The sequence below is a fragment of the Mauremys reevesii genome, linkage group 25 (genome assembly GCF_016161935.1).
Source record: "Mauremys reevesii isolate NIE-2019 linkage group 25, ASM1616193v1, whole genome shotgun sequence".
NCBI lineage: Eukaryota > Metazoa > Chordata > Testudines > Geoemydidae > Mauremys > Mauremys reevesii.
Window position 1 is genome coordinate 16,995,387 of NC_052647.1, and position 18,415 is coordinate 17,013,801.

The 18,415-nt window shown below is 51.7% G+C and overlaps 1 protein-coding gene across 4 annotated transcripts in view; it reads right to left on the reverse strand.

Moving 5' to 3' along the window:
* The window catches only part of R3HDM2 (R3H domain containing 2), a 104,431-nt gene that overhangs the window by 49,107 nt on the left and 36,909 nt on the right, over positions 1-18,415 (reverse strand). The window contains exon 1 of one of the 4 annotated variants that reach the window (XM_039514298.1): positions 10,466-10,566. The exons of 2 other annotated variants lie outside the window; for them this stretch is intronic. Coding sequence is in view for 1 of the 2 variants with exons in the window: in XM_039514295.1 (XP_039370229.1) it covers positions 776-780 (5 nt within the window). In the remaining variant the exon portion in view is untranslated. Of the gene's footprint in view, positions 1-775; positions 900-10,465; positions 10,567-18,415 lie in introns of those variants that run through there. One more of the 4 variants, XM_039514295.1, reaches the window with a different exon arrangement.

Here is an 18,415-nt window from a genome sequence, read left to right on the forward strand (position 1 = left end):
TCTGTAACTGAGAAGCTGGAGCCAGGCTCGAATTAAGACAACCCTGGGCATGCCTAGGGGCACTTCAAAGCCCAACCCCTATTCTGTGGCTCCTGTCCCACCCCTATTCTGTGGCTTGTGCCCCACCCTCATTCCATGGCTCTGCCCTCCCCCCACCATGTAACAGCAGCAGCAGCGGCCAGACACACGTGTTGTCTTCCAAACAGGTAAGGAGCCCAATCCCACCACTCCAGACCTCTAGGCAGACTAAGTTCTGCCCCAGAGGAAGGACTCCACCTCCACCCATCCAAGCAGAGGGCTGTGTGGCAGGGATCCCTGCTGACGCCACCCAGCAGAGCTACGATGGGGTGACGGCAGAGAAGGTGCGCCCCCCAGAGCCTCGTCTGCTGAGGCAGCGTCCCCCAGTGCAGCGGGTCTGAATGAAAGCTAAGATGCTGATGTAACCACATGATTCCAGGTGGCCGGGCCTGTAGTGCTTAAACCTTAATCCAGCACTGACTGGAGGCATGAATCCCTTGACGTCCAGAGGATCACCCTTAGAGGCCTCCAATACACACAACCCCACTCGGTCCACCCAGACACGCGCCACCTACGCTGTAGAACACGATAATCGGTGTGGATGGACGCTAGGCAAACCGGCTTTATTTCACTCATCGCCATTTACTGCAGCGATTCCATGAAGGCGCAAACACACTTTCGACAGATGTGTCATTTTGCTGGCAACTTCGCAAGGTGCACTGAGGGTAAACTGAAATGCCACTAATGCAAAGCATACCCCATGGCCTAGCGGATAGCGAGCGGGACGCAGGAGACCTCGATTCAATTCCTGGCTCTGTCACTGGCCTCTTGGGTGAGTCACTTAAAAATCACTTCGTCGCCCCGCACCTCAGTTTCCCCATCTGTAAAATAGGGACAATGATACTCACCTTCTTTGTAAAGTGCTTTGCGAGCTATGGACCAAAAGAGCCAGGTGTGATTATTAGTATTAATATACCGTTAGGTGGAGATTTAATTTTCCTGCCTGCTTAAACTTTCTCAAGAGATCAGTTCAGAAAGTCGTCTCTGAACTTGCAGTTTGGAAGAGACCAGAGGCAGCATGGGCAGGGCCCAGTGTATTCCAAAGCCACGTCGCCCCCTTTCCTGCCGAGTTTGCTACAGACGCTTCTGATTGACAACAACAGTTTCTAGCCCATATGGTTGCAAAGAAACCCTTTCAAAGTTGAACAGAATCTAAACTTGACGCGGTGACATCTGTCTGAGACTGCAGACAGCCTGAAGCAACAGAACTGATGGAAGAGAGTTATGCTTCCAGTCATCAAAATAGAGGTTAACTCTGAAACCTAATAACGGCAATGTAAGTCAACTTTGTGAAATGGGTAGGTAATGAAGCTTCAGAGCAAGTAACTTGAACAGGCTTCTTCTAAGGACGACAATGCTTCTGAAATACTGTGGCTGCATTTGCAGTATACGGCCTGATATCTGTCCTACTGATATACTGGAAGGCGATATATAAATGGGAATGCACAGAACGTGTCTGCACTGGGACTGAGCCTGCTTGAATACAAAAAGCCTAGATTTAACACCTAAAGAGCTCTGTGCAGCTAGGAGGGTGGTCTCTTTCACCAGCAGAAGATGGTCCAGGAAAAGACATTACCTCACCCACTTTGTCTCTCTAATATCCTGGGACCAACGTGGCTCCACCACCACTTGAAAAACCTAAAAATATGTAAGCTTAGAAACTGGATGCACAGCTGACTGGATGCTTTGGCAGAACGTGCCTGAAAAAGAGTCAAACACAACCAAGATTTATTGACTGTGGGCTCTGCACGGGAATTGATAATATTCACTGGCTAATTCAGCCTCGTTCCACTTTAATTTGTAGCCCTGCTGAACATGGAACATAGGTTTCACTTTTATTGCAGCTACTGGCCTGGCAATACCAATCATTTAAATACTAATCACTAGTCTGAGTCCAGGAACAATTTCCACATCCCAAGCCCAGGAGGGAGAGCGTTTTACTCCCATTATTTATTTATGCAGGAGATGTGGAAGGTTCTAAATTAACACGCTAATACAGCTTTCATTTCATAGCTACCCTCCCCTACTACTGTCACATTTACTGGTTCAAATTCATTCTGGGGGATACTGGGGAAAGGAATCTGACCATCAGGACAATGGCCATTTTACATGCAGGCTCCTGTTGAATTTGGCGCTGGGTGAAAACACTGAAAGATAACTGCTGATCCTTCTGGCAAACGCAGGCCAGAAGTCCAGAGGCAAAGGTTTCAGGAATTCATATGCAATGGAAGCTCTCTGTGAACCATAGACGTGTAGGACTGGAAGGGACCTCATAGGCCATTTAGTCCAATCCTCTGCACTCAAGGCAGGATTATGGAATAACTAGACTATCTCTGACAGGTGTTTGTCTAACCTGTTCTTAAAAACCTCTGATGAGGGAGATTCCACAACCTCTCCAGGCAATTTGTTCCAGTGCTTAACCACCGACAGTTAGGAAGTTTTTCTTAAATGTCCAACCTAAGCCTCCCTTGCTGCAGTTTAAGCCCATTGCTTCTTGTCCTACCCTCAGAGGTTAAGGGAAACAATTTTTTTGTCCTTTTCTTTGTAATAAGCTTTTATGTACTTGAAAACTGTTATAATCTCTCTCCCCGCCCCCCGTCTTCTCTTCTCCAGACTAAACAAACCCAGGTTTTCAATCTTCCCTCCCAGGTCACGTTTTCTAGACCTTTAATCATTTTTGTTGCTCTCCTCTGGACTTTCTCCAGTTTGTCCACCTCTTTCCTGAAATGTGGTGCCCAGAACTGGATGCAATATTCTGACTGAGGCCCAATCAACGTGGAGTAGAGCGGAAGAACTACTTCTCATGTCCCAGAATGACGTTCACTTTTTTTTTGCAACAGTGTTCACTCATATTTAGCTTGTGATCCACTATGACCCCCAGATCCCTTTCCGCAGGACTCCTTCCTAGGCAGTCATTTCCCATTTCGTACGTGTGCAACTGATGGTTCCTTCCTAAGGGGAGCACTTGGCATTTGTCCTTATTGAAGTTCATCCTATTTACCTCAGACCCTTTCTCCAGTTTGTCCAGATCATTCTGAATTTTAATCCTCTCCTCCAAAGCACTTGCAGTCCCTCCCAGCTTGGTATCATCTGCAAACGTTACAAATGTACTCTCTAGGCCATTATCTAAACCACTGATGAAGATATTGAACAGAACCAGACCTAGGACTGATCCCCGGGGGACCCCACTTGTTATGGCCTTCCAGCTTGACTGTGAACCACTGGTAACTACTCTCTGGGAATGGTTTTCCAATGCGATTACAGGCTAGGACCTTGACAGAGAAACTCTAGGCTTGCATGCAAAACTAGGAGCATCATTTATTATTAATTATCTGTACAATAGTAGCACCCAATTGACATCGAGGCCACACTGCGTTAGGCACTCCACACATGCGGTTTGTCTCCACTGCAATCTGAGGGTCAGTGCAGCTTGGGTAGACATACCTGCCCGTAGATGCGGCAGCAGGGACTTCTGCAGTGGTCAGAAACTCAAGTGCATACCTAGGTCTGGGTGGCTCCTACAGCATCACATCTACACTGCTGTTTTTAGCCACATAAAGCTAGGTTGGGTACGTTTACCTGTAAACAGCTGGGCCTGCAGCAGAGATACACCCACACAAAGGGTGGGATAGAGGAAGAATTAGTATTGCAGGGTTTGGGGGTTTTTAAGATACAGGATTTAAATGCCAGCTTGATCCACTTGGCTGCCAGTGCAGTGGTTTCCAGACTGTGCAATTCCAGGAAAAGCCTCCATGTGCCATGAGCTCTGTAGCACTCCAAGGCAAGGCAAGCCAAGCTCTCTGGCTGGACCTTAAGAACCAAAGTGAGCCACAAGTAAACAAGGGCAAACGTGCTCCAGTCGGGTCCTAAGTCAGTTCGAATCTTGTCCCTGATTTGTACCCATGTCTGTTTCAGAATCGAAGTTGCTACGTACTAGAGCACAAGCGAAATGGCATGACCGAAACTGGGGTGTGCTGAAACAAGACGGTTACTCACCTGTAGTAACTGGTGTTCTTCGAGATGTGTTGCTCCTATCCATTCCATGTGTAGGTGCGCGCGCGGTGTGCAGCTCTCTTTTAGCCTTTTTAGCCTAGCAACGGGCGCTGCGGCTGGCGCCTGCGCGCGCGCGCGGCCATGGCGATATATACCGCCGCCCCGTCCGCTCAGTTCTCAGTTCCGGCTCGGGTTCCAGGGGAAGGAGAGGGAGGTTTGGAGGGGAGATAGGACACATCAAACAACAACACAGTTACCAGTTACAGGTAATGTCGCTTTCTTCTTCTTCGAGTGATTGCTATCCATCCCCATCCATTGTGACCCAAGCCTTACCTTACCTGGGGGGGTGGGAATGGGAGTGAATGTAATACCGCAGAGAGGCCGACCGCTGCGCCGCTGGCTGCGTGCTGCTGCACCACCTGCACCAGCGGCGAAGGTATAGACTGAAGACCAGGTGGCGCTCAGGGAGATGTCCTGGGATGGAGCGGAGGCCAGGAAGGCGCTGCGGCCTTGTGGCGCGTGTCGGAGTCGGCGGTATGACGGGCGAGCAAGGCACGAGCAAGCTCGTGCCATGCCCGTATGCAGGGATGAACCGAGATGAAAATCCGAGATGAAACAGCGCGCGCGCATGCGCGGCTCGCTGTTGAGAGCTGGGAGGAGGACTTCGGAAAGACTTAGTTCGGGCAATGTAGCTGTAGAGGTGGCTGCCTGACGGACGAGTGGAGTGTGAGCTGGCGGCGGCGTGCGGCTTTGCGGCGAAGGAGAGAGAAGAAGATCCGGAAGAGATGATGGCCGGAAGGCCCTTTGGGAGGAACCACCTTTGGTGAAGCTGCACTTTGTGCGTGCTTTGTCCGATCCGCGGGACGTAACCGGGGACGAGCCGCGCGGCCGGCGGATGGGATCAGCTCGAGGAGAGGATGGAGGAGGCCCCATGGAAGGTTCCAGGAGAGATGGAGGAGGAGGGCGGGGCGGAGGCTCAGCGCTCAGCGAGAGCTGGGTAGATCACACGGAGAGCATCGGGCGCCGGGCGGCGGGCGGCGGTACCCGCGGTGAGGAGCGGGCGGGCGAACCGGGGGTTGGAAAACGGGCGCGACAGGGGACAGCAGCGCGGAGCCGCCGAAGGCCAGCGACGCCGCCGCGAGCGACCTTCGCGAGACCTTGGCCAGAGATCGCGGTACCTTGTGTGGATCGGGGGAGGAGAGGGGGGCTGAGAGACGGGATCGATCGCACCCCAGGCGACCCAGCTTGCCAGCAGCGTAGTGCAAGGCCCTGCTTTCCCAGGGTAGGGGAGGGCGGTGGACGGGTTTCCTGCTTCGCGTAGAATCATGTACCGGCGCAGAACAGGTCCTCACTCAGTCGGTCAACCACACAGGTCAGCAGCACAAATGCTGCGAGGTCCCGAAGGGGTGTGTCAATCCATAGATGAGGGGAGAATGATCCGGATCGGATGGATGATGGATCGAGGAGTACGAGGAGCAGGGCTCGGGCCAGCGGGGCTCAGGCAGGCCGGGACTTGAGGCGGACTGGCGGCGCTTGTTGGGGGTCCGGGAGCAGACGGGCGAGACGTATAGAAGGGGACGGGAAGGAGGACCGAGCATCGGAGATGGCGGACAGGAGAGGAGATGAGAACTGGAGTCCGGAGAGGTCCTGTGGGCCCTGCTGAGTCACCTTGTGGTTCCTGGTGTTTTGGGAAATCCCTGTGGGCCAAGATGGTGTAAAGATTGTGGGCGAAGGAGCCACGGCGGCGAAGGGACCAGCACGGGCCAAGCAAGGGACGGACGGTCGACGCAGCGGCACCCCTGGCAGAAGAGCCACCGAGGCGAAGGGTGGAGTGGACACGAGGGAGGGGGAGGAGCAGCCCCCACCTTGCCTGTAGAGAGGATCGGGAGGATCCCTGTTTGTTCAGATGTTTCATGGCTGTGCAGTGTTGCCGTGTTGTACTGCAAGGCGCTCGGAGCCAGGTCCGCAAGCAGACAGAAGAAAGGCGATACAAGCGAGAGCCCTGCCTGGGATCGCTGACGTTTCCCTTGTGGAGAGCTCCTGGGCCAGCCAGAGGTCTGAGTGGTGTCCAGGGTCAGCATGCAGGCAAGCGCCCAGGCGCCCACGCCGCCGGGCTGAGGGCACCCAGGGGCCTCGCGAGAAAGTAGGCAGGGTCCAGACCACCCAGTGAGACAGCGGGAGAGGTGAGGAGAGCGGGGACTGAGGTGGACCACCACCGGCAGGGGGGCCAGTACGGGGCGTGCCGGGGCGGTCAGCCACAGGCCACATCTGGAGCGGCCCGCGCCCAGCCAGCGTGCGGGCAGGTGCAAAGAGCTGCTGGCAGGTGAGAAGGCAGGCGCGGGGCCGCCGGGCCGGTCGTGAGCAGGGAGGCTTGGGCGGGCGAGGCGAGGCGATCGCCTAGCTCGCGCCCTGGGCAGTGGAGGAGGCCGGACCGAGGAGCGGAACTCCAATCGCTGTGACGCCAGCTGGAACGGGCGCATTGACGTATCTTGCCGACCGAGGAGAGTGTGCAGTATCTCGCGCCCGACGATCAGACCCAGCTGGAGGAGCTGCTGTTTGACGCAGAGCGCCGAGGATAGGGCCAGTCGTGATTCTAGGCGGGGTATAGAGCCGCGCGACGACGGAGCCGCGGAGAAGTGGCCCACGACGGCCATGGCCGTCACAGTGGAGAGGCCGGCGGCGAAGAGGTCGGCGAGCCGGCGGCGAGGGTGCCCGACCGGAACCGCCCGGAGGATCGAGGTCGTGTCCGGCCCGAGGTGCCGCGTCGTGCCCGCCGCGCTCGCTTGGGTGCGCGTTGCCGCTGCGCACCGGACCGTGCCAGCTCTCGCTCGCTTGGTGCCGGGCGGGGCTCGAGGCCGTCTCGCCAGATCCGCTCCCTTGCCGGACGGGACTCCCGCGGGCCCGGGGGGCACCGGGAGCCCTCAGAACCGGACTCGGGGGCGCGCAGCGCGGACTCGGCGGCCCGGCGGGCCCCGGATTGCCGGCGCGGGCGGCTTCGCCGCCGCGCCGCGGCCTCTTTGGTCCTGCTTCTCTGGCGGAGACGGCGGCGCCGCGGCTTTGCTGCGGCTCGGGCGCGGGCGGTGCTCCTTGCGCGGGAGCGAGGCTGCGGGTGCGGGCGCCAGCGCTCGCGGTGCGCTGCCCGCGGGCTCTCTCAGGCGGCGCTTCGGCGGGGCGCTGCTTCCGCTATCTCAGGTTGGAGTGCAGACTCCGCTCTTAGTGCTCGGTCTCTTTTCCTCCAGCTTCAAGGCTCTCTCTCTTTCTCCCCATGCGGCGGCCGCAAAAAGCCGTCCGAGGCGGATCTGGCCAGTCGCAATCGCCGCAGCAAAGGGAGCTGCCGCTTGGGGCGCGACACTCCGGCGCTCACATAAGCAGCCGCATAAGCTCAAGCACAAGACGAAGAAGCAGGCAACTAACTAAACTATTACTACTAAAACTATATACAACTTAAATATAACACTACACACACTACTAACTATACTAACTAAAACAAACTAGACTAGAACTAGACTAAACACTAGGGTTGTGGAGGGAAGGGAACATGGCCGCGCCGGGCGGGGCCGACTTGGCGGAAGGTGGAAACTGGCACACACGGGCGAAGGGTTGGGGGCAGGAGCGACGGCGGCGCCCGGTATATAGTATATACCATGGCGGCCGGAGTACTGTAAGCTACCACTTTACATTCCAGGGGTTTCCTGATCCTCCTTGCACAGTCCGTCTGCAAAGAGCCAGCTTAGAGCAAAGGGGAGTGATTGGGCCTCTCTGTTTTAGGGAGCAGCCTGCTTCGTCGCACACTGTTTCTGGGTTGTGTGTTAGAATTCTGAATTTGAAGAAAGAAGTCAGGTTACGCTGCAACCTTCTAGTGACTGTAAATTGCCCCCTTTTCACCGGCCCCTGACAGCCTTCTGCAAGAATGCAGAATTGCCCAGGCACAGATCTGCCCCTGCCATGCCTCACTTCCCCCTTGGAGCGTCTTGTTGGGAAAACAAAGGAAGGTAGCAGGAGAGGCAGGCTGCTGCGGAAGGGATTGAACCTTCCTGACTGCTGCATGCACAGTATCACCAATTATGTTACGTGGCTGACGTCTCCATCTGTGGCTCTGGATGTTAAGATGGGCACTAAGGAGATGCTGAGGGGAGAGCCAAGGCACCTGTGATCACCGAGAAAGTAAACAGTCCCAGAGGCCACTGCCTTGTTATGGTAGGGTTCATTTTGAAGCAGAAAGGCGACAAAAAAACCCACCAGCAATCCCATAAGCAACTTTCTAGGCAGCGTGCCAAAGAGTGGCAAAGTGAGGATTCCCGAGTTCAGCTAAGGTTCTCTCCGCCCTGAGAGGCAGCAGTGGAATAAGTCACTAACAGAGATCCCAGCACATGTCTAATGCCATGTCCCCTGCAGCCAGCTAGCTGGCACCAGTTCTGCACAGCCCAGGCGATCAATTCTCAGCCTGGGGCAAAGCTCTTGGGCGCAATCTGTCGTTCCGGCCAGCGAACAGCCACTACCACAGGCCGAGGCAGAAGAGGGTCTGAGAGCAATCTGGAAAACGTACTGCAGGCTCCCAGCCGAGGGACCTGCACACAACTCACACGTGTCCATGAGGAGCCGTTCGGGTCTGACCTTCCCATGAGGGGCACAGGCTGGAGGTGAGGCCTGCCTGAGCCTGCTGTTATCTATGAGTATTAAAGAGACACCTTTTTGCATAGGCTGGGTTGGTAACACAACAAGGAGTACAACAGTCTGACACCAGCTTCCTTTGGCAGGTGTCACCTGGAGGAGGTGATTCCCTCAGGTGTTTTCCTCCTGCTGGAAGGTTCCAACAGCCCAAGGGCATTTGCTCAAAAGAACAAAGCGACGGCTATGCCAGGCTTGATAACGGATGGACTGTTGGAGGGGGCAAGCCCAGCTCGGCCAGAGCCCCTCCTTCCACCAACTATGCTTCGATGTTATTTGCTTTCCAAGCTCAATGTCCTTCCACGGGAGCTGGAATTCTGTTGGGGTCGCATGCACCTAGGAACCGAGCACACCACCTCCGGAGCACTGGGCTGCACAGTCAGCATTCTTGAGCTGGAAAACACGCAGGGAGAGGGTGGCTCTTTGATCCGTAGGGGCAGTTTAGAGGTCAGGACTCTGCAGTGGCAAAGGGAGACCTCCTGGGCAGCTTGGCTGGATATTCTGTAGCCAGGCACTTTATTTCCCAGGGGAAACGTCTGCACTTAAATACGCAAGCAAATAGTCTGCAAAAGTCACCCCACTGCGACAGAACCGTCTCCCCCCACCAGCACTGTATTCAGGTGAAGGACAAGGGGGAGGAATCTTGGCCCATTTGTATCAGAGGGAGGAGGGAGTCTGCTACATACGTCTCATTCACAAAAGATCTGCATGTTTATAGCCATTAACTATACCAAAAAAAACAACCTCCACCCCAAAACCCGCGTCCTCTAGCATCTCTCCTCTGCATGCAGATTCAAAGCAGAGACATTGTGTTCCGCTGGTGCTTCTCATTAAAGGCTCTTGTAGAAGAGGTTTCCTTTCTATGTGAATGAATCAGCCCCGCTCCCCCAGGACACGCGTGGGAGGCAGCGTAGGAGGTGGCTGACATGATCCGCTGTGACAACCAGCGACTTGCGGAGAAAGTGAAAGTTCGCAGGGCTGGGGGCGGGATGGGGAGCGGGGGGGGGGGGAATAGGAGGGGCAGTGCTGAGCTGCTCCTCACAAGGGATGAAATGATTCCGTAGATACATCATCAGGGAAGCCACAAAATCTGGGTCAGGAGAGAAAACAATGAGCAGCAGGAGGAGAGGGAGCTGCTGTCAAATTTTCAGTTTGGGTTTGGGAGCTGGCAGGGTAAGCAGGCCAGCTAAGGCAGCAGCACGGTCCTTCATGCATGCCTGTTTGGGGTGAGGGAGGTGCACATCTACAGATACTGCCCCCCTCCCTAAGACAGCAATAAACTCCATCCCCTCCTACAGTTAGTAATGTCCTGCCGGTCCCTGCTGCTGCTCACCAGGGGTTCTCTGAGCACTTTGCCAACGCCAATAAACTACATTCAATCCATGCCAAAGAACCACCTCCCATGGGAGGCAGGCCCAGTCTGATTCTCATTTAACATGTGGGGAAACTGAGGCACAAAAGTGGAGTGACTTCCCTCACATTGTCACACAGCAAGTCAGTGACAGAGCCCGGCTCTCCCAGCCCCTTGCTCTGAACGTTAAACCAGGGCAGAAGGGATGTGAAACAGAAAGAAGTACTTCAGCATTTACTAGTTTGGAGGGGCCCGGTTTGCAGGGAGTGGCAGGAGACCACATGTAAGTGGGATCAGTTAGACTTGTTTCTTACTGGATTTACAGTGATGGGTTCACATCAGATCCTGTAAGTTATTTCATGGCTGGAAACTTGCCTGGTTTCCTTGTCCCGGGCCAGGAACGTGGTGCTAGGGCAATTTTAGGGAACTCCAATATCTCAGCAGATTTCAGTTTACAGCATCGAATACTGAACTGTTCAGTGCAATCCTGTAATCCTGCTTCTCCATGTTGCATCTGTCCAACAGCCTTCAATGCTTTCCAGAGCAAACGCAAAGAGGAATCAAGAGCTGTAGGGGCGAAACATTGCCAAAGGAGATGGGGAAAAAGGCATAGTTCAGGCAGAGACACAGCAGGAGGCGGCAAAGGAGAAGGCTCTCACATCCAGGCTGCAGAAAGGAACAGAGAGACGGCTTGATGCCAGATGTCGGATAGAGGACCAGGCAGCGGGGACTCCACTGCAGGAAGGTAAACCACGGAATGTCCCTCTGCTCTGGAGTGCGGCATCTTGGATTCTCCATTGCTTTCGGGCCAATGCAGTAAGCTGGCCAGGCCATTCAGCACACTTCTCCTGCAGGCACGGTTTCAAAGCCATGTTCAACCAGGTTTCAAAAACTGAACTTATGCGCGCAAGATTAGCCAGTTGTTATTTTCAAAGGATCAAGTAGATCTTAACATGTGGTGGCAGGGGGTGGAGGGATCTTTCCAGGGCTTTTAACTCCTATTTCTCTTCTGTGTTACTCTTGTAATTATTTTTGCCTTCACAGGCCCGTTACAGACTAGCAGAGCCTATTCTTCACACCCAGACCTAGCCTACACTGCTGGCTGTGTGGCAGGAAAATGTTGTTTCCAGGACAGACAGGACTGTAGCCACCAGATGCCAAGGAGAAAGCCTGGTACTTCTGTAAGAATAGCTGCTTTGGCTAACCAGGAAATAAAAACACATCCCTTTAAAACGGGATACTTGGAAATAAAACAGAGCCAGCCGTTCTTTTGGAAGAGCCAAAATGCTCAGAAATATGCAACCCACATGCCAGCAGCTTATGCACAGATGCCAGCCCAAGCAAGCAGGCAATCAAAAAGTTGGTTCTGAAGCCTGATCAGTCGGGCTGTAAGAGTTTGTTCCTCCAAAGGCAGCTCTGCTAGGGAAACTGATGCCCAACTGCAATGAGAAATAAAAAAAAACCCTCCATCAAACCTTGAGAGAGACAAGAGAGGGAAAAAATCTCCTCCTTTGCCCCAGTATGTTATTTCATAGCTCTATATAAGGCTTTGGTATTAATGTCGCATATCGCTGAATAAATACACCCTGCAAGGTTAAATGACGACATTCTCCTGTTCTGCTTGCTCATTGGCCTCCGGGTTGGCCAATCTGAACCATGGCTCCATGGCAACAGGCTCTATCACCATGAGCAACTCAACAAGTTTTTTTTATTTAGCTGTTTTGAAAAAAAAAAAACAAAAAACAGAAACTGCTGCAAATGTCTGTCATGTAACAGTTTGCACAGGAAGGAGGCGGCAGCAGAGAGACCCACAGCACGCTGCAAATCTGAGGCACTGGAAAAGCATCTGTTCCGCTGGCGAATGTGCTGCCCGCCGCTGAAAGCTGGGTTTAGCAACAGCAATATTAGCACCATTTCACTGCATATGGGAATTTTCAGTTTCCCCACACTGCAGCCACTGGTAAAGCTTTCACTGTGGTAAAATTCAACTAGAACGTGCATCACGAGGCTGTTCTGGAGAAGCGCTGTCCTCAGGTGGCTGTGGCACCCGATCGCAAAGGGCTCATCCCCAGCCCTCTGTACAAATCAAGCCTTATTTGGGCAGCACAACGTACCAGGAAACCACTGAAGCAAGAGCTTGAAAGCTAATGAGAGAAGTGCCCTTATAAGACGCCTTTTCTGTCCCATCCGCCCGTCTTCCTTCCTTAAAAAGAAAGGAGAGTTTCCACCAACAGGGAGCGGGGTTGGATGAAGGAAGAATATCCCACTACATTAGAAAGCTTCAAAGCATCGTTCTGAAAGAAGGCAAACGCCCCGGCTGTCTCAGTGCAAAGCTTTGGAAAAATGACCTATTTGGTGACATAGCCAGGATTTTCTCCACCTCTTCCCCTCCACATCTCCTGAACCCCTCTCCTTGTTCTTTTATAGATGTTTGAAAACGAGCTCTTTCTTTGACAGCTCGTGTGCCCGGTAAAACGGTGGAGGCCAGAATTCCTCCACGGCACAGGTCCTGTTACTTAATCGTCACTTTAAGTCTTAATGTGCCTCATGACGACAAAGGTGGATACTCTGGAAATTATACTGCAGAGGGTTACGGCTTCAGGTGGCAGAATGAGCCGCAGGGGGTGGAGGACGGCTTGTTATATAAGTGCCTACAGAAATCACAAGTGAGGGATGGGAAATGCAGCTGATCTAAGACATCTAGGAAAAGATTTAAGCTTTCCATGAGAAGTCAATAGGTGTCCAGCATCCACTGAGAGGAGCCATAAGTTAGATATCATGCGAGTGTGTTGGGGATCAGATTTCCGATTCCCCAACAGTAGTTTCTACGTCTCCTTCATCAAAGGGTAGCACTCATGAGACGTCACATATCCCAAGCTCCACTGTTGCATCTTTCTCACCAATGATGCTACCGTGGACGGGGGAAATCTTATTTATTTACACAATGTAGGCCTTGCTCCTCTTTAGTGCAAAGCCTCGATCTGAGCAAAGCAGCCTCACTGGCCCCTCTACAGACCCTACGTTTGCTGCTTACGCTGCGGAGGGGGCAGGAAGCAATGGGGAGCTAGATGTGACCCAAGAGGACATGTTCATTTCTAACGGCTGGGTTCCTTTGTGTAACACGTAGGGCATCCGACTCCCAAACTACTGGCTGGCCACAAAGGCATTACACACTGCATGGGTAACAGAGAAACCAGCCTCCAGCCACCACGTGGTAGCTGGGCCCCCCATCTAGGGATGCTTACCAGCATTTAACCCTTCAATACCCAGGGTTGTCAGCAATCTCCCCTCCCAGGAGTTCATTCTGTACCAGGAAATTCAGTGTCTTTCCACCCACGAAGAGTTAATCTGAAGTGACTGGCTGACAGAACGCATAAGACTCTGAACCTCCAAGCCCCTACAAAAATGTGACAGCTGCACAGTTACATTAAGCAGAGCCCTGCTTCCTTTCATCTAGCAAGCTGGGGCACATCTTGAATCCATCTTTGTACAGATTACGTACTGAGGCAGAAGAGATGAGCTGTGATAACATTACTCTGGGGAGAGAGGACAGAGCAGTCGCTCTTCCCGATGCCAGCATGCGACTGCCGATAGTCCGACTATGCCCCACAGGGCAGTCCTCTTCCACAGGTGTAAATTGCCTGCTTAATTAATTAGCACAACAACCAGGGATGAGGTGCATTATGGGAAGTGCCAAAATTATTGCCACGATGGCTCTTCCTGGTTACATGTTAAACACATGGGTTTGTATTACTTGGAATAACTCAAGTGATGTAATTTTATGAAAATAAACTATTTCTGTTACCCGGATCAATACAAGCACTAAGAATCAGGACGGATGTCAACTTGCTGCTCATGTAATCCATACTCTGACATTCCCAGCAGCACGACTGCTAAAAGACTCTTCTTGTGATACACAGACATCGACTGGGCCACAACCATAGAGGGGTTTGGTACTTGAGCACAAGGGGGAACCCATAAATATTGTCAAGTATCAGAGGGGTAGCCGTGTTAGTCTGGTTCTGTAAAAGCAGCAAAGAATCCTGTGGCACCTTATAGACTAACAGACGTTTTTGCAGCATGAGCTTTCGTGGGTGAATACCCACTTCTTCGGATGCAAGTGGTGGAAATTTCCTGGGGCAGGTATATATAAGCAAGCAAGAAGCAAGCTAGAGATAACGAGGTCAGATCAATCAGGGAGGATGAGGCCCTGTTCTAGCAGTTGAAGTGTGAAAACCAAGGGAGGAGAAACTGGTTCTGTAATTGGCAAGCCATTCACAGTCTTTGTTTAGTCCTGAGCTGATGGTGTCAAATTTGCAGATGAACTGGAGCTCAGCAGTTTCTCTTTGAAGTCTGGTCCTAAAGTTTTTTTGCTGTAGGATGGCCACCTTAAGATCTGCTATAGTGTGGCCAGGGAGGTTGAAGTGTTCTCCTACAGGTTTTTGTATATTGCCATTCCTAATGTCTGATTTGTGTCCATTTATCCTTTTCCTTAGAGACTGTCCAGTTTGACCGATGTACATAGCAGAGGGGCATTGCTGGCATATGATGGCATATATTACATTGGTGGACGTGCAGGTGAATGAACCGGTGATGGTGTGGCTGATCTGGTTTGGTCCTGTGATGGTGTTGCTGGTGTAGATATGTGGGCAGAGTTGGCATCGAGGTTTGTTGCATGGATTGGTTCCTGAGCTAGAGTTACTATGGTGCAGTTGCTGGTGAGAATATGTTTCAGGTTGGCAGGTTGTCTGTGACTGGTCTGCCACCCAAGGCCTGTGAAAGTGTGGGATCATTGTCCAGGATGGGTTGTAGATCCCTGATGATGCGTTGTAGGGGTTTTAGCTGGGGACTGTATGTGATGGCCAGTGGAGTCCTGTTGGTTTCTTTCTTGGGTTGTCTTCCAGTAGGAGACTTCTGGGTACTGGCTCTGTTGATCTGTTTCCTTATTTAGTACTGTAGTCTTGAGAATGCTTGGTGGAGATTTTCTAGGTGTTGGTCTCTGTCTGCGGGTTAGAGCAGATACGGTTGTACCTCAGTGCTTGGCTGTAGACAATGGATCTTGTGGTGTGTCCGGGATGGAAGCTGGAGGCATGAAGGTAGGCATAGCGGTCGGTAGGTTTTCGGTATAGGGTGGTGTTGATGTGACCATCACTTATTTGCACCGTGGTGTCTAGGAAGTGGACCTCCCGTGTATATTGGTCCAGGCTGAGGTTGATGGAGGGGTGGAAGCTGTTGAAATCGTGGTGGAATTTTTCAGAGTCTCCTTCCCATGGGTCCAGATGATGAAGATGTCATCGATGTAGCGTAGGTAGAGAAGGGGTGTGAGTGGACGGGAGCTGAGGAAGCGTTGTTCCAGGTCGGCCATAAAAATATTGGCATATTTGCCCATAGTGGTGCCACTGATCTGGAGATATATATTGTCAGCAAATTTGAAATAGTTGTGTGAGGATAAAGCCACAGAGCTCAGCAACCAGTTGTGCTGTGGCATCATCAGGGATACTGTTCCTGACAGCTTGTATTCCATCAGTGTGTGGGATGTTTGTGTAGAGAGCCTCTACATCCATGGTGGCCAGGATGGTGTTTTCTGGAAGGTCACCAATGCATTGTAGTTTCCTCAGGAAATCAGTGGTGTCACGGAGATAGCTGGGAGTGCTGGTAGCATAGGGTCTGAGTAGAGAGTCTACATATCCAGACAGTCCTTCAGTGAGAGTTCCAATGCCCGAGATGATGGGGCGTCCAGGATTTCCGGGTCTGTGGATCTTGGGTAGTAGATAGAATAACCCTGGTCGGGGCTCTAAGGGTATGTTGATTAGTTCTGGTGTTAGTGTAGGGAGTGTCCTGAGTAGATGGTGCAGTTTCTTAGTGTATTCCTCAGTGGGATCTGAGGGAAGTAGCCTGTAAAATTTAGTATTGGAGAGTTGTCTGGCGGCCTCCTTTTGGTAGTCAGACCTGTTCATGGCCACACTATAGCAGATCTTAAGGTGTGCTATAGTGTGACCTCCCTGGCCACACTATAGCAGATCTTAAGGTGGCCATCCTACAGCAAAAAAACTTTAGGACCAGACTTCAAAGAGAAACTGCTGAGCTCCAGTTCATCTGCAAATTTGACACCATCAGCTCAGGACTAAACAAAGACTGTGAATGGCTTGCCAATTACAGAACCAGTTTCTCCTCCCTTGGTTTTCACACTTCAACTGCTAGAACAGGGCCTCATCCTCCCTGATTGATCTGACCTCGTTATCTCTAGCTTGCTTATATATACCTGCCCCAGGAAATTTCCACCACTTGCATCCGAAGAAGTGGGTATTCACCCACGAAAGCTCATGCTGCAAAAACGTCTGTTAGTCTATAAGGTGCCACAGGATTCTTTGTTGCTTTTACAGATCCAGACTAACACAGCTACCCCTCTGATACATGTACTGAATCGTTACCTTCATTGCCACAAAATAAATATTTTTTTCAAAGCTATTTAAAGTACGTCTACACTGCAAAAAAAGATCCGCCTCAGCAAATCTCAGTGCCTGGGTCAACTGACTCAGACTCATGCTACAGGGCTAAAAATAGCAGTGTAGATGTTCCCGCTCGGGCTGGTCCCTGGGCATTCAGACCCACCCTCTCATCAGGTTTCAGAGCCCGGGCTCCAGCCCTAGTGGAAAGGTCTTCACTGCTCTTTGTAGCCCTGTAGTGCAAGCCGTTGACCTGGGCTCTGAGACTCGCTGCCACGGGTCTTTTTTTGCCGTGTAGACGTACCCTTAGACACGGGTTACTGCTGCTGTTCATTTCACGGTCAACTCATAAAAACGCGAGGCATACAGGGAGCGTGCAGAAAAGCAGCCAAGCCATCTCAAGCTGCAAACTCATCAGCCCTTGCAAGACAAGCAGCGTCAGGCTTGGACGACACGTGGATGGGACCCCTCCCCCGACTTAGGCAGGCAGAAGCTCTGTAGGGAAAGGTGGAGGTGCTCCTCCCTTTGGGTCAGCATTATCCATTTTATCACTGATAACACTGTGCAAAACCGCAGGACCCCACATGGTGTGGGAGGCTGCTGGAGCTGTCAACCTTCGGCTATCGATCTAAGTTTTTCTCTCGTGTCCGTCGCTGCTATCTGAACACTAAGACAGACTCAAGGATCTGAGCGCATGCAGTCATACGAGTTCCCATGGTGCTTTTCACAGGGTGTAAAATTCCAAATTCTGCAACTCCATTCTTGTTCCTCTAATTCCCCTGCAGTTTTCAACTCAATGCTGGCTCCTTTGTCACTTCCTGTCCCGAACGGTCATTGCAGTATTCCCATACACCTGCACCCAGCTTACCTTCCAGAGGGGGCTGCATTTCAGTGGCAAGACAATTCCCTTGAATATCTTTGTTTTTAAACTAAGGGCTAGAGAAAAGACGACAGGCGCGGAGGAGCACATGGTTTGGACAGACACATCCTTCAGGAAAGGATTTATTCAAGAGATACGCTACTGCCTAGTAAATAGGAAAGAATAGAGGTTGGTAAAGTACAGGTAGGAACTGAAGAGAAACAATCAAACAAGAGCCCCATTCAATTACATCACATCAAGGCAGATAACTACATATTGACAACTTTTCTAAATGCTTGTATACAAATGCAAGAAGTCAAAATGCTAAGATGGGTGAACCTGAGTGCCTGGTATTAAATGAGGATATTGATAAAACAGGCTTCACAAAAACTTGGTGAAACAATGATAATCAATGGGAAACGATAACACCAGGGTACAATATATATAGGAGTGACAGAGCAGATTGCCCAGGTGGGGGAGTGACACTACCCGTGAAAGAAAGCAGAGGATGGAGATGGATGGCAGGAGAGAGATCACTTATGTTCTTATGGTCATAGAGTAAAATATAGTAAAAATCTTAAATGGATCAAACTGTGCCACAGAACCTCTATGGACAGAAATCCCCTGCTTGAATAATTCGAGTGCAGCAATAGGAGCGTACTGCTGGCCACCTGACCAGGATGGTGACAGTGATTCTGAAATGCTCAGGGAGATTACAGAGGCTACAAAAACAGGCACCCAGTAGTAATGGGAGATTTCAACTATCACCCAGTTGACTGGGAAAATGTCACCCCAGAACAGGAGGCAGAAGAGAATTTCTAGACACTGCTTCTTGGAGCAGCCACCCCTGGAACCCACAAGGGGAGAGGCAGTTCTTGATTTAGTCCAAAGTGACGCACAGGAGGTGAATGTAGCTGAACCGCTCAGTGATCACGACCATAATGTAATTAAATTTAACATCCTTGTAGGGGGGAAATACCAGAAGAACCCACCACAGTAGCGTTTCACTTCAAAAAGAGG